Source organism: Sminthopsis crassicaudata, chromosome 6 (assembly GCF_048593235.1).
Source record: "Sminthopsis crassicaudata isolate SCR6 chromosome 6, ASM4859323v1, whole genome shotgun sequence".
Classification (NCBI taxonomy): domain Eukaryota; kingdom Metazoa; phylum Chordata; class Mammalia; order Dasyuromorphia; family Dasyuridae; genus Sminthopsis; species Sminthopsis crassicaudata.
The window spans coordinates 249,048,263-249,067,634 of record NC_133622.1 but is presented as its reverse complement, the minus strand read 5'-3'; the positions used below and the strand labels follow the sequence as shown (position 1 = coordinate 249,067,634).

At 54.2% G+C, this 19,372-nt stretch overlaps 1 protein-coding gene across 1 annotated transcript; it reads left to right on the top strand.

Annotated features, from left to right (window-relative positions):
- The first annotated feature begins 1,771 nt into the window (after positions 1–1,771).
- LOC141545758 (organic anion transporter 3-like) lies at positions 1,772–18,506 on the top strand. Its single transcript, XM_074273006.1, has 11 exons — positions 1,772–1,854; positions 2,250–2,645; positions 5,441–5,544; positions 6,030–6,184; positions 6,729–6,897; positions 8,843–8,966; positions 11,407–11,522; positions 12,173–12,387; positions 15,483–15,591; positions 16,245–16,448; positions 16,943–18,506. The coding sequence occupies exons 2-11, from the start codon at positions 2,298–2,300 to the stop codon at positions 17,013–17,015; spliced, it is 1,617 nt and encodes a 538-aa protein (XP_074129107.1). The 5' UTR covers positions 1,772–1,854; positions 2,250–2,297; the 3' UTR covers positions 17,016–18,506.
- The last annotated feature ends 866 nt before the right edge of the window (positions 18,507–19,372 follow it).

The window sequence follows — 19,372 nt, the reverse complement described above, 5'->3', positions numbered from 1 at the left end:
AGTTACTAGAGATTGCTGATTTAGTCCTTAACAAGGTAAGTTCCTTATTTCTATTAGAATACTCACCTAATCTCCTGGTCACAGGAGAACTTTGGTGGAAGTAGGGTGCCAGCCCCACGTTGGACGCCAAGTATCTGAGGTCAGATTTGAAATCAGGTCTTCCTGACTGATGGCAAAGAAAATAGACTGCAGACCGTCTCAGATCAGGGTCTCGTTAAATTGCAGGAAACAGGATTCCCTTTGTGGGGTATCAAATATAAGCAACTATTTATTTTTCCTCCGCACAAAAGCCACATGAGATTCAAAAACTTTACAGACCGTATTAAGATCTAGACATTTTGTGTGCGTCCTCATGAGCCCATTTCCTTCATTCTGCTCCAGAGGAGGGAAAAGCCTGGTGTGGAACTGCTGAACGCAGAGTCAGCTCAGCGGAGCTGGCCAGCGCCTCCCATGGTTCAGACCAGGGCCAGTTCCCCAGCAGGTGGATCCTCCTGTTCTACGCCCAAGAAGGATGGCGGCAGGGAGAAGTCAGATAAGGACAAGAGGTTCGGGTAGATGAGCACATATGTGGGTCCGAGGCCGTTGCCCCTGGGCATCCGGGGCCTTCCTCTCCCCTGGTTGAAAGTCCAAGGGTATGAAAGCCAAGAGAAGAGCCTCGAAGACTCCCAAATGCTCAAAAAGCGAATAAATCCAGGTGTATTGTTTCCATGGAGACCACCATTGGACTGTTTCTCCTGCCTCGGTGCCAGACATGGCTGGTGCTGGAAGACTCAGCAGGGGATGCTGTGCCAGCCCACCCAAGCACCTGACCGGGGGGACGAGTCCAGCTCTATGTTTGTGACTCGGGAAGGCACCCCCGGCCTTTGGAAGCCTAATCAAATCCCTGCTCGCCCAACCCTCCTCCTGCTCCCCAGCCAGCCTGCTGTACAGTCCTCCAGACTGTAAGCTCCTGGAGGGCAGGGGTGCCATCTTCCATCATGCCCCAGCGCCCAGGACAGTGCCCGACATCCGTTCCAACCACTTCAGGCTCCAGGGAGTGCAGGGTCAGGGGTCCAGGGCCAGGGCTGAGATCCTGGCTCTGCTCTTTACAGTTTTTGAGACCTTGTGAGGGCAAGGCCCACCTCTCGGCCCAGGAGTCCACCTGCCCTGGACTTTGCTTAACCCAATGAGAGGGAGAGTGTGAACTTATTTTACAGGTGGGGAAACTGAGGCTCCAAGACAGGTTAGTTGCAAAGTCCTGTTACCTGGGGGGGAGGGGGGAAGCGCATGAGTCCGCTCCTTCTGCATGACTGACTGGGGGAGATCTGGGTCCTTGTTACCTTTCTCTACCCCCCCCCACCGTGTCTTGGGCAGGTCCCCCTCCCAGCTCCCCTTCTGCTCCGGGAGGAGCGGGCCGCCTCCGAGATTTCTCCCAGGCTAAGTCCTGCCAGCATGGGACCACAAGCGGGGGGAGAGGGGGGGACGCGAAGTTCCGGGCCCTCCCCCACCCCGGGGCTGCCACTTCTTCCCATCTGGCGCGACCCCTCCCACTGCCCCAGGCCCGGGCGCAGGGCCGGGGAGGGGCCTCAGCCTCCCCCCGGACACCCCCCGGGCCCCGGATGGGACCCTCTGCTGAGGCTGCACTTTGGGCTCTGCTGGGCCCCAGGTCAGGCCGCCCCTTCTTTCCTGTTTGTGTTAATCCCTCTAAACAAAGTCAAACATTAGCCCGGGGAGCAGATTAAGCCTTATATAAACCCTCCTGGGGGGCAGACAAACACTTTGTTCCCGAAGGAGGGAGAGAAGGGAGCGAGCGCTGCCTTCCCCAGCCCCGGAGCCCCAGAGGAGCGGGGCCCACGGAAATCTCCGGCGCCCCAGGTTAGGAGAGCCGCGCGCCCCTTCCTGCCTGTCCCGCCCCGGGGCCCCCGGGAGGACGGCTTTCCGCCCCCGCCGTCGGTCCCCCCCTTCCCCCCCCCCTCCCGGCACTTAGGGACCCGCTGGCCTCTGGGAGACCAGGTTTAGAGCTGGAAAGGAGCGCTGAGCCGGCCCCACCCTCTCGTTTCACAGAAGGAGAAACTGAGGCAAGGAAGGTAGAGCAGGCGATGAACGCCCAGCGGCTCTCGGCTGCTCCGGGAGGGGCCCCCCAGGCCTGCCCGCGCGTCCTCCGGCCCGGAGCGCCGGCTGCCCCCTGGGCCTCGTCCCTGCCTCCGGGGGAGGGGCCGGGCTGCCCCTGAGAGCCCTTCCCCACCGTGCCCCTCTTGGGTCACCCCCAGGTCCGCCGGGCAGCCCCAGGAAGTCCCCGGCGTCCTCCGCGCGCGGCCATGAGCTTCTCGGAGATCCTGGACAGGGTGGGCAGCCTGGGCCCCTTCCAGGTGCTGCACGTGCTGCTGCTCTCCCTGCCCGTGCTCTTCATGGCCAGCCACAACCTGCTGCAGATCTTCACGGCCGCCACGCCGCCGCACCACTGCGCGCCGGCCCCCAACGCCTCGGGCCCGGCCGCCGCGCCGCCCCTCGGGCCCGACGGGGCGCCCGAGCGCTGCCGCAGGTTCGTGTCCGCTCCCGGCCCGGCCAACGCCACCCCGGCCAACGGCACCGGCGCCCGCACCGAGCCCTGCCTGGACGGCTGGGTCTACGACACGAGTCTCTTCGCCTCCACCATCGTCACCGAGGTAAGGGGGCCCCGAGCGGCCCTTCCCCGGCCTCCCCGGGGCAATAACCGCGGCCGCACCGGCTCGCACAGCCTCCCTGGGAGCAGGGCCAGGATTTAGTCCATTTTACAGATAAGAAAACTGAGGCTCAGAGTGTCGGACCGGGAAGTGGCCGAGGGGGGATTCTAGCCTAGGTCTTTCTGCCACCATTATTCCTCCCGGTTCCCCCGGGTGGGAAACGAATCTAAAAAAGCACTTTGCTTGCAAACAGGGGCAGTGTGAGCTGTTTTACAGGTGGGGAAACTGAGGCGCCAAGGTTAGCCGGATCAGCCGCAGTCACAGACCTGAAAGTCAGTCTTCCAATCGGGATCGTGAAAGCACTAAGTCTCCTCTCGGGTCGGACTAGTCTGTGGGTGACAAGACTTGAATCCCCTGGGAGCTCTTTCCACTGCAGACGCCAAGCTCGCCCCTCGCTCTCTGGGCTCAAGCTCAGTGGAATGAAGGATTTCGGGGAATCTGGGCGTCCCAGCCCCGGCTTTCCAGCTCGGAAATCCTTCCCTCTTCTGTGTACTCTGGCCGGCTCTGCCCGGCTCTCCCCATTCTCTGCTCCTTCTTGCCGTCATCCCCCTAATCTGATCAGGTGATTTGGAGCAGCAAGGGCCCTCTTGTGGAGCCGTCAGCCAAAGCCTGCCTCTGGTCCCACGGACCTGGATTCAAATCTTGCCTCTCCCATAAGTTCACTTTCATGAGCAAGGTCCCTTCCATTCTCTGGGCCTCGGTTTCCCCTTCTGTAAAATGGAAGGGTTGCCCTAGACACTCTCCAAAGTTCCAATTTGAGGTCTGTGATCTCCAAGCCCAGCCCCCCCCCAATAAGATCGGGGTGGAGCAAGGTTGCCCCATTATTATTCAATATTGTGCCAGAAATGTTCATTTTAGTAATAAGGGGAGAAAAAGAAGCTGGAGGAATTAGGGTGATTGAGGAGACAACCTTACACCCACCCACCCCCAATCTCCAGGAGGGAAACAGAACAATGGAAAGGCTCCTACAGCAGTCCTGGCCCCTCTGCCCCCCCCCCGGCCCCCAAACTCTCCTGTCGATGTGGGGCACCGGCCTCCCTGAGGCAAGCCCCCAGCCCTCCCAAGGCCCCGGCTTCCTCTGTGGGCAGAAGCCTGAGCACCAGCCTCCCGTCGAGGCCCAAGGCAGGCTCCTCTCCTCCCTGTCCTGCTCTGTCCCAGGGCTCAGCCTCCCCTCTGGGCCCCAGGGAGCTGAGCCTCTCTTCTTGTCCCCTGCTAGCCTGCTCTTGTCCTCTGCGGCTCTGCTCTCCAAGCTCCCCAAGCTTAGGTAGGCCCCAAGCCCCTTTCCCCTCAGGTCAGCTGACAGACTTAGCATTTTTCAGCCCCCCAGAACAGTTTTAAAAGGCAGGAACTAGATTCCATTTTTTTTTTTTTGGCAGTTGGGGTTAAGTGACTTGCCCAGGGTCACACAGCTAGGAAGTGTTAAGTGTCTGAGATCAGATTTGAACTTGGGTCCTCCTGAATTCAGGGCTAGTGCTCTATCCACTGCACTGCCTGGTTGCCCTGATTTCATTTTTCTTTGTATCATACAGCCCAGCCTAGTGCCCTGCACACAGTAGGCACTTAATAAATGTTGGTTGAATTTAACTGAGTAGCTATTTCTCAGTAACAGTATGTTGGAGTGGGGCTATGGCTACTACGTCATTGAGACCAGAAATGACCAGGTCAAGACAGGACATAGTCAGAGACTGTGGGTGTTCTGGGTCCCTAGTTCTATCGAATTAAAGGGATCAGAATTGAGAGGAAGGAGAGAAGGGTCCAGAGCTGGGCTGGACCAATTGGCAGGCCATTCCTGAAGCTCCTCCTTTGGGTTCTGGATTTTAGTTGAACTCTATCGAACATGCACTTATTAAAAGCCTACTGAATGTAAAATATTTAGTATATTGAGTATGAAGACTCTGTCGTGGCTGCAAGGGATATAACAAAAAAAAAAAAAAAAAAAAAAAAGAAGGCCTACAGGCCCACCCTCCAGGACCTTACCTTCTCAGATGTCTATTGGCTCAGATGTCAGTGGTCAGAGCAACTGTATGACCTTAGGAAGTCACTAAACCCGAGCCTCAGTTTCCCCATTTGTAAAATGGGGATAATAATAGCACCTTCACAGTTGTTGGAAGGCTCTGGCGAGGTAATTAATATTCATAAGTCACTTGGCCCTAGATAAATATTAACCATTATTATCATTTAAATGTTTATATTGGGGAGGAGGCCAATTCTCCTGAGATTTCTCTCTGGTCCTTCATTCAGAAACGATGCTAGCCAGCCAAGCATTGACTAAGTCCTTTCTTCATACCTGCCACTGTGCTAATTACTGAGGCCAAAGGGAGGCCAGAATAGAGCTCCCACCCTCAGGGAGCCCCCTGACTTATGGGACAGGCCCCAGAGAGCCGTGCGCTTACAAGCGGTCTGGAGGAAGAATTGTGGGGGACAAGGAAAGGCCCCTTACAGAAGGCGGGGTTTCAGCTGAGTCTTGAAGGAAGCTAGGGAAAGAGCTTCCCTGGCCCCGGGAGGGCGTCTTGCTCGGGGGAGTCAGGGGGTATCCGGCCATTCGTGGGGGAGGACGGGTTAATCGAGGCACAAGCACCACCAGGACCAAGGGGCCAGGCAGGATGGTGGAGTGGGGCCCAGTGGCCCCCTCCCCGTGTTCCCCCCTTCACCTCACTCTACATTAGCACAGAGAGGTCCTTGAGGCCCTGGAGGGCCCCTGTGCCTAATCTGAGTGGTCTGCGGTCTCTGTCTTGCAGTGGGATTTGGTGTGCGACCTGCGGCAGCTGAAGGAGATGGCCCAGTCCCTGTACATGGCTGGCGTCCTGATCGGAGGAATTGTGTTCGGAAGCTTGTCAGACAGGTGACCCCCCACAGGTCTTGGACCCGCCTTCCCACCTCACCCCACAAGGAAGGGCCCCCATATCCCTTCCTATCCCTCCCTTTGGCCTCCAGGAAGACCTGGGTGGGTGAGCTCCCAGAGATCCCTGGGTACAGGGTGGTCAGGGTAGGTCACTGGGCCTGGGAGTACCCCAACAAGGAGGGGCCTATATCCTAGCTAGCCATCAGCCTTCCCGTCCCTCCCTTTCACTGCAGGAAGGCCTGGCCAGGTGAGCTCCCAGGGACCCCTGGGCACAGGGTAGTCAGGGTGGGTCGCTGGGCTTGGGATCCTGTGATGCTGGAGCCAACCAGAAGTGGCAGACGATCCCTCACTCATTAATCCAAAGTCTAATAGCAAACACAATTAGCCGGGGGTGCCGTCCCCAGAGGGAGCTACGTGGCTGGGCCCCGGAGCAGAGCCTCAATCTGGGGACGGTGTTCCCTTTGACCTTCTGCGTCCTTGTGCAGGTTTGGCCGGAAGCCCATCCTGACCCTGTCCTATCTGCTGCTGGCCGTCAGCAGCACCTGCTCGGCCTTCTCACCCAACTTCCTGACCTACGCCATCTTCCGCTTCTTGACTGGCGGTAGCCTCTCAGGCATCACGCTCAGTACCGCGATCTTGTGTGAGTGGGCCCCCCATTTCTTCAGCAGAGACCCTGAGGGGAGAATGTAAGGCACCAATCTGGAGCCACTGGGGCCCCAGAAGCCCCCTCATTGTCTAGAAAAGGCCCATGGAGGTTAAACTTCACATTTCCAGAGGTGGGTTTTAGATCCAGGCCCAACCCCCAAAAGCTGGCCCTCTTTCCCCTTTGTCACAATGATTCCCCAGAATCCCCAGCTTCTCACCACCCATGTGGTCCATGGCCCATCTCATGCCCTCTGCTTGTAAAAGAAGAGGGGTGGGCTTCAAGAAGGATTTTCAGTCCGTGACCTCCCCTTGCTGGGCCTGGTTCTCTGTACAAAAAGGGGACTGGATTAAAAATTAGCTAGAACCCCCTGTTCTAAATATTGAGGTTCCAGAACCCAGAAAGTCTAAGGTGGGAACGCAGACTCTTTCCCCCACCCAGGGATCTTTTTCAAGCCTGCTATCGGTGCCAGTCCCAGGCAGGTAGTGCTGGGGAGTGTGGGTGGCAAGAGGGGAGCCCAGCGCCCATGTGCTCTCCCCAGGCATCGAGTGGGTGCCAACCCATGTTCGGGCCATCCAGTCGACATTCACCGGCTACTGCTATACTTTCGGCCAGTTCATTCTCCCCGGCTTGGCGTACGGCCTCACCGAGTGGCGCTGGCTGCAGTTCATTGTGTCCACTCCGTACTACATCTTCTTCCTTTCCTCCTGGTATGTTCCCCAAGGACCCCCTCTCTCCCCTCCAAGCATCTCCCCTCACACCCACATACCGTCTGCTTCCAAGGGACCCAGAGACCAAGCTTAAAGGAGCTCCTGCCTCTACCTCCAGATCCCTAAGCCCCCTAGCTCACCCTTTCCCTTCTCATCTGTCTGGACTGGACAGCTTGTGTGTCTTAGCATGTTGGCTCAACCCGACCAGGGACACTCAGAAGCTGGGAGTCCTACCTCAGAAAGTCAAGCATTGGATAACTCCCTTAAGGGAGTCCATTTTCCCAGAGCTCCCTGGTACCATGTGGAACCATGTTTAGGTCCTGGAATGCTGGAAAGTCATTCTCTCTGGATCATCCCAACATGGCTGCTGCTCATCCTAGCTTTCCTGAGTCTCAGGGCCTTGTCGTGATGGCTCAAAAGGTCCCTACCCCACCTCCACGTCCTCCACCAGGCAGGGGCAGGACAGCCAGTCAGGGAAGCAAGGAGGCCTGGCCTTCCTGTATCCTTAACAACTGCTGTGACTCTAAAGAGAATGAGTTGGTGGGACCTAGGAGGAGGCAGAGAAGAGAATTCTGTGCTCCAGAGGGGCCACGGGCTGCACCATTTGGCCTCCGGATGGAAGGGACCATTTCAGATCTGTGGGGATGGAGGAGATAACGAGCAGGATGGTGGCAGGGGCCTGGCCCTCCGTCCTTCTGCACCCAAGGGGATTTGGACTCTGGCTCTCACACCTGCTGCCCTGATTTTGGACATGTCCCCTCCTTGAGCCTATAGAATAGACTGAATCACACGGAGGCCCCACCCAGAGGACAAGCATTCCCTTAAAGACTGAGCAAGATCCCAGTAGCTATTCTTGTCTGTGCTGCTCCTTCTTAATCTTGAAGGAAAATTAATCAGGCCTTCTGGAGGAACTGGGGAGAAGCCAGGGGCAGCTGAGCAGGGAGGTTGCCATGGTGGCCACTGCTGCGGCAGGAAGCTTAGAGCCAGGACGGGGCCCACGGGCCCCTAAGCCCCGCATTCCACCCCAGGGCCGCCCAATAAGCCAAGAACCCGAGGCCTGTGGAGTTTCATGGCCTCTGGGCAAGGCCTCCGTTCCTGGAGAAACCCCCATTTGTGAGTCTGTGAGCACTCTGGTCCCCTCTCCAGGGCAGTAAGGGGCTTAAAGTCCCCCATCTCTGAATGAGACACGCAGCCGGTGGGCTTCCCAACGGCTCTGAGAGACCAGGACTGTGGGGCTGCTCTCCCCTTGGGCAGGCGAGGTCCCCAAGGTCAGGGGCTAAGTGATATAGCTCCGAAGGGTCACAAGCAGGATTCACATCCAGATTCTTCCTGCCTCCAAGCCAAGGGGCTGAGACTCCTGAGCCAGCGGGGACTGTCCCATGCAAGGAAAGACTGGGCTCCTCCACTTCCAGAGAGCAGGGTGGTCCCCTGGCTAAGCTGCAGCCAGGGAGGTGCCCACCAGCCCACCCTACCCCCACACAGGTCTGAAGCCAGGAACTGGGCCCTCTCTCAGGAAGGACACTCCCAGAGGCTGAGCAGAGCCAGAGCCCCCTCCCCCCCGGCCCTTCCCACTCCCACCTGCCTGGCATACCAAGCCCCCAGGAGTCCAGGAAAACATGGCCCCTGGCCCAGAGGTTGCTTTTGGAAGGGGAAGAATGGAAAGGCAGCATGTGGGGGCACAGAGCAGCGGGAAGGGGGAGCTGGGCCAAGGGGCAGAGGGCATAAGAAAGCCAGGGCAGAACAGCTCAGGTTTCCTAGCCTGCCCCTCCCCTCAGGCAGAAGGCCAGGCCTGCTTGGGAGCCAAGAGATCTTCCAATCCAACCCCCCCATTTTACAGATAAGGAAACTGAGGTCCAGAGAGGGAAAGGCACCCACAGCAAGTCAGTGCTAGCCGGGATTAGAACCTGGTCTCCTGGTTTCCAGACCAATGCTCTTTCCCACCCAGGTGGGTGGCTGAGTCTGTGCGTTGGCTGGTCCTGTCTGGGAAGTCCTCAAAGGCCCTGAAGGAGCTCCGGAGGGTCGCAGCCTTCAACGGCAGGAAGGAGGACGGCGACAAGCTCAGCCTGGAGGTAGAGGAGGACAAGCTCCAGGACTGGGGGTGGAGGGGGCACTTGGGGACTGGGGATGGAGGGGGCACTTGGGGACTGGGGATGGAGGGGAGCACTTGGGAACTGGGGGTGGAGGGGAGCACTTGGGAACTGGGGATGGAGGGGAGCACTCCAAGACTGGGGATGGAGGGGAGCACTTGGGAACTGGGGATGGAGGGGAGCACTCCAAGACTGGGGATGGAGGGGAGCACTTGGGAACTGGGGATGGAGGGGAGCACTCCAAGACTGGGGATGGAGGGATACTCAGGAGCAGGTGATGGAGGAGCACATGGGGATGGAAGGGGCAGTCAGGGAAGGGGTTCTAGGCTGGGAGAGGAGGCTGGCAGAGCTGGGGGAACATCAGGGATTTCCCTCTTCAAAAGAGACCCCTTCGATTCCCTCCAGGAATATTCACCCCCTAACACAGTCGCAGTGCTCAGCAGGAAAGTGAATGCAGCCTCAGAGCTGGCGTGGGGGCCAGGCTGTTTAAGATCAGAGGGCAGTGGCTAACTTCTCCCGTCCAAATCCCAGGAGGGTGGCGAGGATCAGCCCGGTGTGCCCCCACTCAAGTGGGCCCTGCCACCCTTAAGGCCCTGCAGGGGTCCGGGAGGGGAGGGTGGAGGAGTGACCCCACGGCCTTATGTGAGCCGGAGACACTCAGCCAGAGTCTGGGGCCTTCCCGACCAGACCTGTGGGGAGTGAGAGAGGGCCAGTAAGCCTGCTCTGAGGGCAGGGAAGCGTCATCAGCCACCAAGAATGCTCCCTCAGCCCCTTCTGTGTACAAAGCACAGTTCTGGGTCTGGGGGAGATCCAGAACACAGAGAAGCCTGGCCCTTCCCTTCCCGATTTCCAGGAGACACGAACACAGATAAGTCCCGAGGATGAGGCTCCATGGGGAGTGGATCAGGAAAGTGCAAAGTGCAGAGCGCTCTCCAGAGCCGCCCAATCCCACCAACCCTAACCAAGAAGCCCCATCAGAGTTAACTGGAGAGTTAGCCCCTCCTTGGCAAGGGGTCAGCTGGCCGGCCCCTGCTTCAGGAGCTCTTGTGAGGGGAAGAGAGGGGAGGCCCATGACCGACAGGGAACCAACACTCCCTCCACATAGCTCTGATTATCAGGAAGCTTTTCAAAATCTAAAGGGAAGATTTGAGGGAATCGAGGAAGCCTTCCTGGAAAAAGTGACTTTTAGCTCAGCATTGAAGGCCTGGGTAGAAAAGGGAGCCCTAGAGAGTAGAAGGGACAAAAGCCTGGAGGGGGGGAAAGCAGAAGGCCGGCATCTTCAGGAAGGGGGAGTGAAGGAGCAGGGCTGGGATCACTGAAGGAAGGACAGATCCGGCGACGGGATCCAGGGAAACACCTTAAGCAGAGAAATGATTCCCGGAGCCCATCCCTGTGCTATTTCCCTGTGACCTCTGGTTTGGGAAAGGGAGCTCCGAACATAGGAGCAGGAACCCGCGCAGGTACTAGGCTGCAGAGATAGAGGCATCAGCCCTCGGGGGGCCTGGGAGAGCTCAGCTTCATCGTGGGCCGAGACCTGCTCATTCTGGAAGGGCACGTGTCCCATCTGGCCCACAGCCCCTTCCCTGCCATGGCTCCTCCACCCGAGGTGAGGGAGAACTGGGCAAAGACTCAGAACATGGACTTGAGAGCTTGGAGGTCGCAGTCAGCTAAGAACTAGGATGGAGCCCCAGTCCTCCTCCTCCTCCTCTTCCCTTCCTGGCTCTCCTCCCCACATCTCTCCCTCTCCTTAGCTCTTTCTCCTTCTTGTCTTTTGTCCCCATCATCATCCTCGCCACTATCCCTCGGCTTCCCACTTTGATGCTCATCAGAGGCTTAGGGTTTGCCAAGAGCTCCTCAGTCCTTCAAACTCTCAGTCAAATGGGAACAATCCTTGGAAATACATGACCTGAGTCTCTATTCTAAAGGTCAAGGGGCGTTCAAGCTTCCATTATTTACCCACCATTACCTCAGCTCTCTCAAGGAGGAGGAGTTTGAGTCCAGTCCAAGCAAGGCCCTTTCAGAGAGGTCATTCGAGTCATCCCAGGAGCTTCCCTACCATTCTGGAGAGAAGGTTGCCACTGAGCATTGGGGTCAGCTTCTGGGAAATAGGAGTGATTGTGGCGCTGGGGAGAGAGGAACTTTATACACTTGGGGTCCTGTGCCCTGTGGTGCTGGGCGGATGCCCATTGGAAGGGTACCTAGTCACAGGAGCTCCCAAGGGGCTAGAAAATGTAATGAGGATAGGATTACAGAGATAGAGACAGAGACAGAGAGAGAGAGAAAGGAGAGACAGAGAGAGAGACAGAGAGACAGACAGAGGGTCCCTTGGGGACAGAGAAGAAGGAAGGAATCCACTCTCACCCAGACTGGTCCCGAGAGCCCAACATAACTAAGCAGAGCCCGGGCCTCCCTCTGCCCCCAGGAACTGAAACTCAACCTCCATAAGGAGATCGCCTTGGGAAAATCTTCCTACAGCATGATGAACCTCTTCCAGAATCCCATCCTGCGCCGGATATCTTGCTGCATCTGTATCATTTGGTGAGCTGGACCCCGACCTCTGGGTGGCCAGAGACAGACCGCGCTGCTCTGCCGCTAGCCCCGCACTCCTCCAGAGCCCACAAAGTTCCAGAGAGTCTCACATAGAGTCCCTCTGACTCGTACCCCCACTTAGTGAGCCCACACGGACATCTGGATCGGTCCATTTTTCTCTCCCCAAAAGGCTTCCAGCTGCCCTGCAAGGATCCAGCACGCCATGACCTCCCCTCCCCGACGTTATGGTCCTTCCCTCGGGAGTTACGTAGGCTCCATCATCATGGCCCCAGCGAAGGTCCGGCCCTGCTTCTTTTTTCATTCACACGCTTCCATTACCCATTTTTGATCCCTGGAAGGTCAAGGTCCAGGCTCCCCATTTCTTGGGGCACTGGGGTCTGCTACCACACTCTCTGGGGCTAATAGGTGGAAGGCTCCTGTGGGAACACACCCTCTCCCATCCGCTCTTGCAGTCATGTTAATGATCAAAGATCCCGTTCTGTATCACAAAGCCCTGTCATCCCAAGCACAGTGCAGGAGACGAAGCAAACTGGGATGCTTGATCTGAATTCGTTTCTCCCAGCGTTGCACGTTGGGAGCCCGCGGGCTCAGAGGATTCCCATCGGCCACTCTGGCCAGCCTGGATCTCCCCTCCCCAGGTTCGCCACAGGATTCGCCTACTACAGCCTGGCCATGGGCGTGGAGGACTTCGGAGTCAATATCTACATGCTCCAGATCATCTTTGGTAGCGTCGACATCCCGGCCAAGTTTATCTCTGTCCTGTGCCTGAGCTACCTGGGCCGCCGGATCACCCAGGGCACCTGCCTCCTGCTGGCTGGCACTGCCATCCTCGCCAACATCTTTGTGCCCTCAGGTGAGAAGGCTGATTGACTACTAGGGCTTAGGCCAGTTTGGGCTGTGGGGTGTAGACAGGGAAGCAGAGACCTTGGGGATTAGTTATTTATCCTAGTCACAAGACTAGGATTAGCACCTGGGCCTAGGACTTTGGCCACAGTCCCACACAGCCTCTCAAGAGCCTCTGACCCGAACAAGCCCAAATATTCCTCTGTCACCCCCTCTGTAAGTCAGATTCTGTGGGGCAAAGACTCACGGCCGCCATCTCTGGGCGGACCTGATGCATGAAGGGGGACCAAGGAATTTGTCAGCTGGGCCTCGACCTGTCCCAAAGCAAAAGGCTCTGCCTGCCCCAAGCCATCTGCACCTCCAGTGCCCAGACCCCCCTGAATCTAACCCAGGGGCCGATATTTGGACAGGGGAGGGCTCAAGGGTGTATGAATGTGTACGGCCACTGCCACGGGTGCAGGAATAATAACATGTTCTATATGTGTGTCTCCCAACTCCCAATCTTATCGTGGTCTCAGAACTGCTTCCACGAGTACGGACAAGCAAGCAGGCAGTAGCTTAGAGCTTATTGTCTGGGGCCCCGAGACAGCAAGTTTCAGAAGGATGCTTTCCTGCCTCCAAAGGAGGCCCTCTTCTCATTAAGCTTCCCCTCATTTAAAATAATAATAACAGCAAATATCCATGTCACATTTTAACACTCTCAAGACCCTTAGCTTGCGCTCTCCCACCTGAGGCTCTAGATAATCTGGAGAGGGGGTTCTGGGCCATGCAGACACATTTGACTGATAAGAAAGCTTAGAGAGAGGCTAGACTTAGACTTAGAGAAGCTAGACTTGCCGAATGACACCCCGCTGGCATGTGTCCGGGGCAGGGTCAAAATCCAAGTTTCTCCTGCCTTGCTGCAATCCGGTGGTTGTCAACTCCAGCTAAGCTTTCTAGGGACAGAGCCCCGGTATTCTGGACTGGTTCTGGCTCTGCTCAGAGCTTCTGTTCTTTCCACTAAGGGAAAACAAATACATAGAGAAAGAAAGATAGTCCCTGCCTGTCCTCAAGGAGCTTCCATTCTAATGGAGGAAAATAAGTTAAAAAAAAACAGGGAAGGAAGGGGCAAAGATACCTGAGGCTGAGGGAGTCCAGAAGGAAGCCACAAGAGGAATGAGACCTGATGAATGAAGGGGCAGGCCGGGAAGAACACACTTGGACTACTTCCTTTTTAATAGTAATGCTAGCCAGGTACATCCCAGGAACACTGTAGAAATGATAGATAGATAGATAGATAGATAGATAGATAGATAGATAGATAGATAGATGGATGAATGATGGATAAATGATAGTTGGATGGATAGATGGATGATATAATAGATGGATGGATGGATAGGTGATGGATGGATAGATAGATGATATAATAGATGGATGGATGGATAGATAGATGATAGCTGATATAATAGATGGTGTAGCTGATATAATAGATGGATGGATGGATAGATGATAGCTGATATAATGGATGGATAGATGATGGATGGATGGATGGATAGATGATATAATAGATGGATGGATAGATGATAGATGGATGAATGGATGATAGATGGATGTATGGATAGATGATATAATGGATGGATAGATTGATAGATGGATGGATGGATGATGGATGGATGGATAGATGATATAATAGATGGATGGATGGATAGATGATATAATAGATGAATGGATGGATAGATGATAGATGGATGGATGGATGATAGATGGATGGATGGATAGATGATATAATAGATGGATGGATGGATAGATGGATGATAGATGGATGGATGGATAGATGATATAATAGATGGATGGATGGATAGATGGATGATAGATGGATGGATGGATAGATGATATAATAGATGGATGGATGGATAGATGATATAATAGATGAATGGATGGATAGATGATAGATGGATGGATGGATGATAGATGGATGGATGGATAGATGATATAATAGATGGATGGATGGATAGATGGATGATAGATGGATGGATGGATAGATGATATAATAGATGGATGGATGGATAGATGGATGATAGATGGATGGATGGATAGATGATATAATAGATGGATGGATAGATAGATGATATAATAGATGAATGGATGGATAGATGATAGCTGGATGGATGGACGATAGATGGATGGATGGATAGATGATATAATAGATGGATGGATGGATAGATGATGGATGGATGGATAGATGATGGATGGATAGATGGATGATAGATGGATGGATAGATAGATAGATGATAGATGGATGGATGATAGATGGATGGATGGATAGATGATGAATGGATGGATAGATGATAGATGGATGGATGGATGGATAGATGATATAATAGATGGATGGATGGATAGATGATAGGATAGATAGGTGGATACCTGATAGGTGATAGGTGATTGTTAGATAGATAGAAAATAGATGATAGACAGAGATACATGATAGAAAGTAGATTGGTGAAAAATAAATAAGTAGTAAATGGATAATAGATGATAGGTGATAGATGATGGAGAGGTGGGGGAGAGAGAGAGAGAGAGAGAGAGAGAGAGAGAGAGAGAGAGAGAGAGAGAGAGAGAGAGAGAGAGAGAGAGGATAGTGTTTGTAGTTTAAGTAGAAAAGAGGCAGACAGACAGACAAACTGTTTAGAGGCAGCTAGGTGGCAAGGTAGAAAGAAATCTTCCCTCTGATCATTTGTCTTCCTCAGTTTCCTGTAAAATGAGGATAATAGTAGCACCTCTCTCCCAGGTTTTTGTAAAGAACCACCCAGGAGAGCATCTACAAAGCAGTTTTATTACAAATGCCAAGGAAAGAGCATAAGATTTGGGGACTCAGGAAAAGGGGGAAAGGTTCAAAGCTGCCAAAGGGCAGGAATGGGAGGCAGTTGCAGCAAGAAGCTGGTCGCATGATTGAACTTGCAACTTCATTTGAATCTAGAACATGATCTGAGTCACAAGCTTAGAACCCGGAAGCAGCCTAGGTCTAGACCGTCCTGGAAGTCCAAACTAACACCGGCCCAGTCTCGGGCATGCCCCGCCTCTTCCTGAGCCCCCTGAATTTCAGACATCACCACGTTCTACCCCCAGATATGTCAATAATGAGGACCAGCCTTGCTGTCTTTGGGAAGGGCTGTCTTTCCAGCTCCTATAACTGCCTCTTCTTGTACACCAGCGAGCTGTATCCCACAGTAATCCGGTAAGGACCAGGGCCTTGAGCCAGCAAAGAGGGGCAGTCTGAACCCCCAAACTCCCTTTCTACCTCGATCCCCACAGCCCCCTCCCCCTCCCAACTTCCTGCTCCTTCTGCCCCTTCCAAGGTCCCTGCCACGTCACCTTCCAAACCTAAGGGAGCTTCCCGTAGGACAACCTTGGGGACTGAGACTCTGAGCACCCTTCTTCCTTTTGGGGAAATAAAAAGGGATTCTCTACTATGACCCCCACACCCCCAGGGACTAGAATCTTTCCCCTGCCCAGATAATTCACTATCTCCCCCAAAAGGCATTGGATTCACCAATGTGGACTGGGCAGAGAGTGTAAGAGAGGAGAGCATTGCCATTATCTCTCTCTGTCTCTGTCTTTCTATCTCTCTATCGGTCTCTATCTATCTGCCTTTCTCTCTATCTGTCCACCCACCTTATGTTTATCTCTTTATATGTCTATCTGTCTTCTATCTGTCCATCTTCTATCTCTCTATCTGTCTCTATGTACCTACCTCTCTATCTGTCTATTTGTCGGCTTGTCTGTCTATCTCTATCTACCTCTCTATCTATCCCTCTGTCTGTCTGTCTATCTGACTATCTGTCTGTCTGTTTGCCTGTCTATTTATCTGCCTGTCTGTCCATCCTTCAGCCAAAGAGGAATGGGCCTGGGCAACCTCTGTACCCGAGTGGGCAGCATGATAGCCCCCCTGGTGAAGATCACAGGTGAAGTGATGCCTTTCATCCCAGCCGTCATCTACGGGGTCATCCCCATTCTGGGGGGCGCTGTTGCCTTCTTCTTGCCAGAGACCCTCAACACGGCCCTTCCAGAGACGTTTGAGGATCTGCAAAGACGGTCAGCCCATGCCCCCTCCAGCCCCTGACACCCCAGAGGGATCCCTACTCAGTGCCCCTGTCCCAGAAGGGGGGAGAGACTAAGGACCCCAGGTCTGGCAGAGCAGACTCATTCCCGAGGGAGGCTGGCGGCTGGTTCACGGGTTCTGTCTCTGGCTGAGGCTGGTCTGGGGAGCAGAAGCGGTTTCTTCTGCCAAAGAGAGGCTCAGGAGCCGGATCCAATCAGGACATACTTGCACTCCCATCCCTGAGATAGAATCCCCCCCCTCCTGTGTCCCCTCAAATGCCAACAGAACCACTCCCTCCAAGCATCTGACTCTTGCACAAGCACTGATGGCCTTGGGAATGGGGGTTGGGATGGGGGTGACAATGGGAACAGAAATGACATGGAGGGTTCAGCCCAGGGCCTGTATCCCCCTTAATGAGGGAAACCTTAGGGAGAGACTGTGAGAGGGGGTCTGAGCTTATGCTTTTTACCTTCTCCCACATTCTCAGGAAAACAAATGAAGAGTTGGAGGTTCAGAATGTCCCTCTGCAATCCTGTGAATTTGAAAAGAGAACCAGCTGAGAGAAGAACGATTGCCAGTCACCTGATGAGAGGCCCCCTTTCCCCTGTCCTCACCAAGGACTATACTCGACCCCCGGACCCCAGCCGTGACCCTGGCTTCATAAGGAGATGGAGCTTCTCTCCCCCCAGCACAGGCGTGGCCTGACCTCTGCCACTGCTCCATCCCATCCTCCCCCTCGGCCCTTTGGACAGAGCACTTCTGGGCCTCTGAGTGCCCAGGACCCCCCAGGGGCTGGACAAAGAGAGGCAGGAATTCTCTCGGATCCTACTTGTACTTGTACTCTTCCCCTCAGCTCATGGGACTGGGGGCACCTCAGAGAGGGACCCTGGTGTCGCCTACGGGAGTGAGCCTGGAGGCCAAGGACCTTGTCTGAATCTTACATTGGCCGTGGGACAGATCAGGTCTCAGTTTCCTCATCTGTCAAATGAAGAAGCTAGAATACATGAGCTCTTCGGTCCCCTCTAGCTCTAAATCTGTGGCCCTTTGTGACCCTCCCCCCCTTATGGATGAGGAAAAGAAGGTTGAGAGTGACAAAGTGAGCATCCTCAACTAAACCGAGATTCAAACCCAAGCCTTCTGCCTCTAAATCCCTGCACCGCCCTGCCAGCTCCCTGTGTCTAGGCTGCCAAAGTGACCAGGCCTCCCAGCGGCTTGGTCCCCTGACTCCAAACCCTGAGCCTTTGGCTTGGCTGGTCTTTCTGGAGCCCGGCTCAGACCACTGCCTTCCCCAGTACTCCATCACTGGTGCCCCCTCCCAGGGCCTGCTGGTCCTTTCCCTGGGGTCCTGCCTAATTCCCTCAGAGCATTAAAGGTTTAATGAGGACAAGGACCGGGAAGTGGGATCTGACCATATGAATATGCTGGAAAGAGTGTGTGTGTGTGTGTGAGAGAGAGAGAGAGAAAGACAGAGACAGAAAGAGGCAGAGAGAGACAGAGAAACTGAGAGACAGACACAGAAAGACAGATAGTCTGACAGAAACAAAGAGGCAGAGAGACAGAAACAGAGACACAAAAAGACAGAGTCAGAGACAGAGACAGAAAGAGAGAAAGACAGAGATAGACAGTCTGACAGACAGAAAAGAAAGAAGCAGAGACAGAATAAGATACAGAAAGAGGCAGAGAGAGACAAACTTTTCTCAGTTTTCTCATCCGTTTCTTTGTGAGAGAGACCAAGACAGACAGACAAGGGAGACAGAAAGAATGAGAGAGAGAGGGATGGATGGATCTAGAATAGCCCCCAAGCAAGCAAGAAGCTCCCTGGTTCACTCTCCACCAAAGAAGGACCCCAGGTTGGAGAATTCCTCATGTGCCCACAGGGAATGGGGGATTCTTATGCAAAGAGCAGTCCTTTGGGGGCCAGCGGTCCCAGATTTTTAAAAGTTGTGTCAATGAGCAGACAACCATGTTCCATGAGCAGCAGAGGACCAGAAGCCGAGCCGACATGAACAGGATTTTTAGTTCTTCTCCAATAAACATTCCAACACATTCCAGATGAGTCATATCATTGAGAAAGAGTTCAAACCAAAGAATGTCCAAGCCAGAATCCCGGGATCCGAGGTCTAGAACTGGACAGGTCCCCAATGGCCGCCTCAGTCAATGCTCCCTTTTTGCAGATGAGGAAACTGAGAAAAGGCAAGTGATTTGCCCAATATCACTTGGACCATGAGCATCCAGTTTCTCTGAAGGCAGAGCCAGGTGAGTGTCCCTTATCTGCCTGGTGCCAGGAGCCCTGTGCCAAGGGCTGTTGATACCAAGCCCAAAGAATAAGGCAACCCTAACTCACCCTGGCCTTAAATTCTAATGAGGTAGACAGCAAGAATAAACAAGCAGATAAGGTGTGCAGGGGCCAGGTCTAGAGTCAGGAAGTCATCTTTGTGAGTTCAAATGTCTGATCCTGAGCAAGCCACTTAACTTGTCTGCCTCAGTTTCCTCATCTGTAAAATAAATGGGGAAAGGAGACCACTCTTGTATCTTTGCCAAGAAAATCCCAAATAGGATCCCAAAATGACTGAAACAACTGAATAGCAACAGCATGGAACAAGTATAAACACCAATATCAGATCACAAGACCCCAGAATTTTAAGCATGGGGAGAGACATTGGGGACATCTAGTTCAACTTCTCTCTGGAAAGAATCCCCACTCTACCATAGTCAACAAGGGATCATCCAGCCACCATTCGAAGACTGCCAAGAACAGGGCACCCACCAGCCCTCAAAGCCGCCCACTGAGGGCACCTCTGCTCATTAGAAGGTTGTTCCTGACATCAGGCCTAGATGAGCTGTCCTAACTTCCATGCAATGTTCCTGGTTCTGCCCTTTGGAGCCAAACAGAGCAAGTCTTCCATAGGAAAGTCCT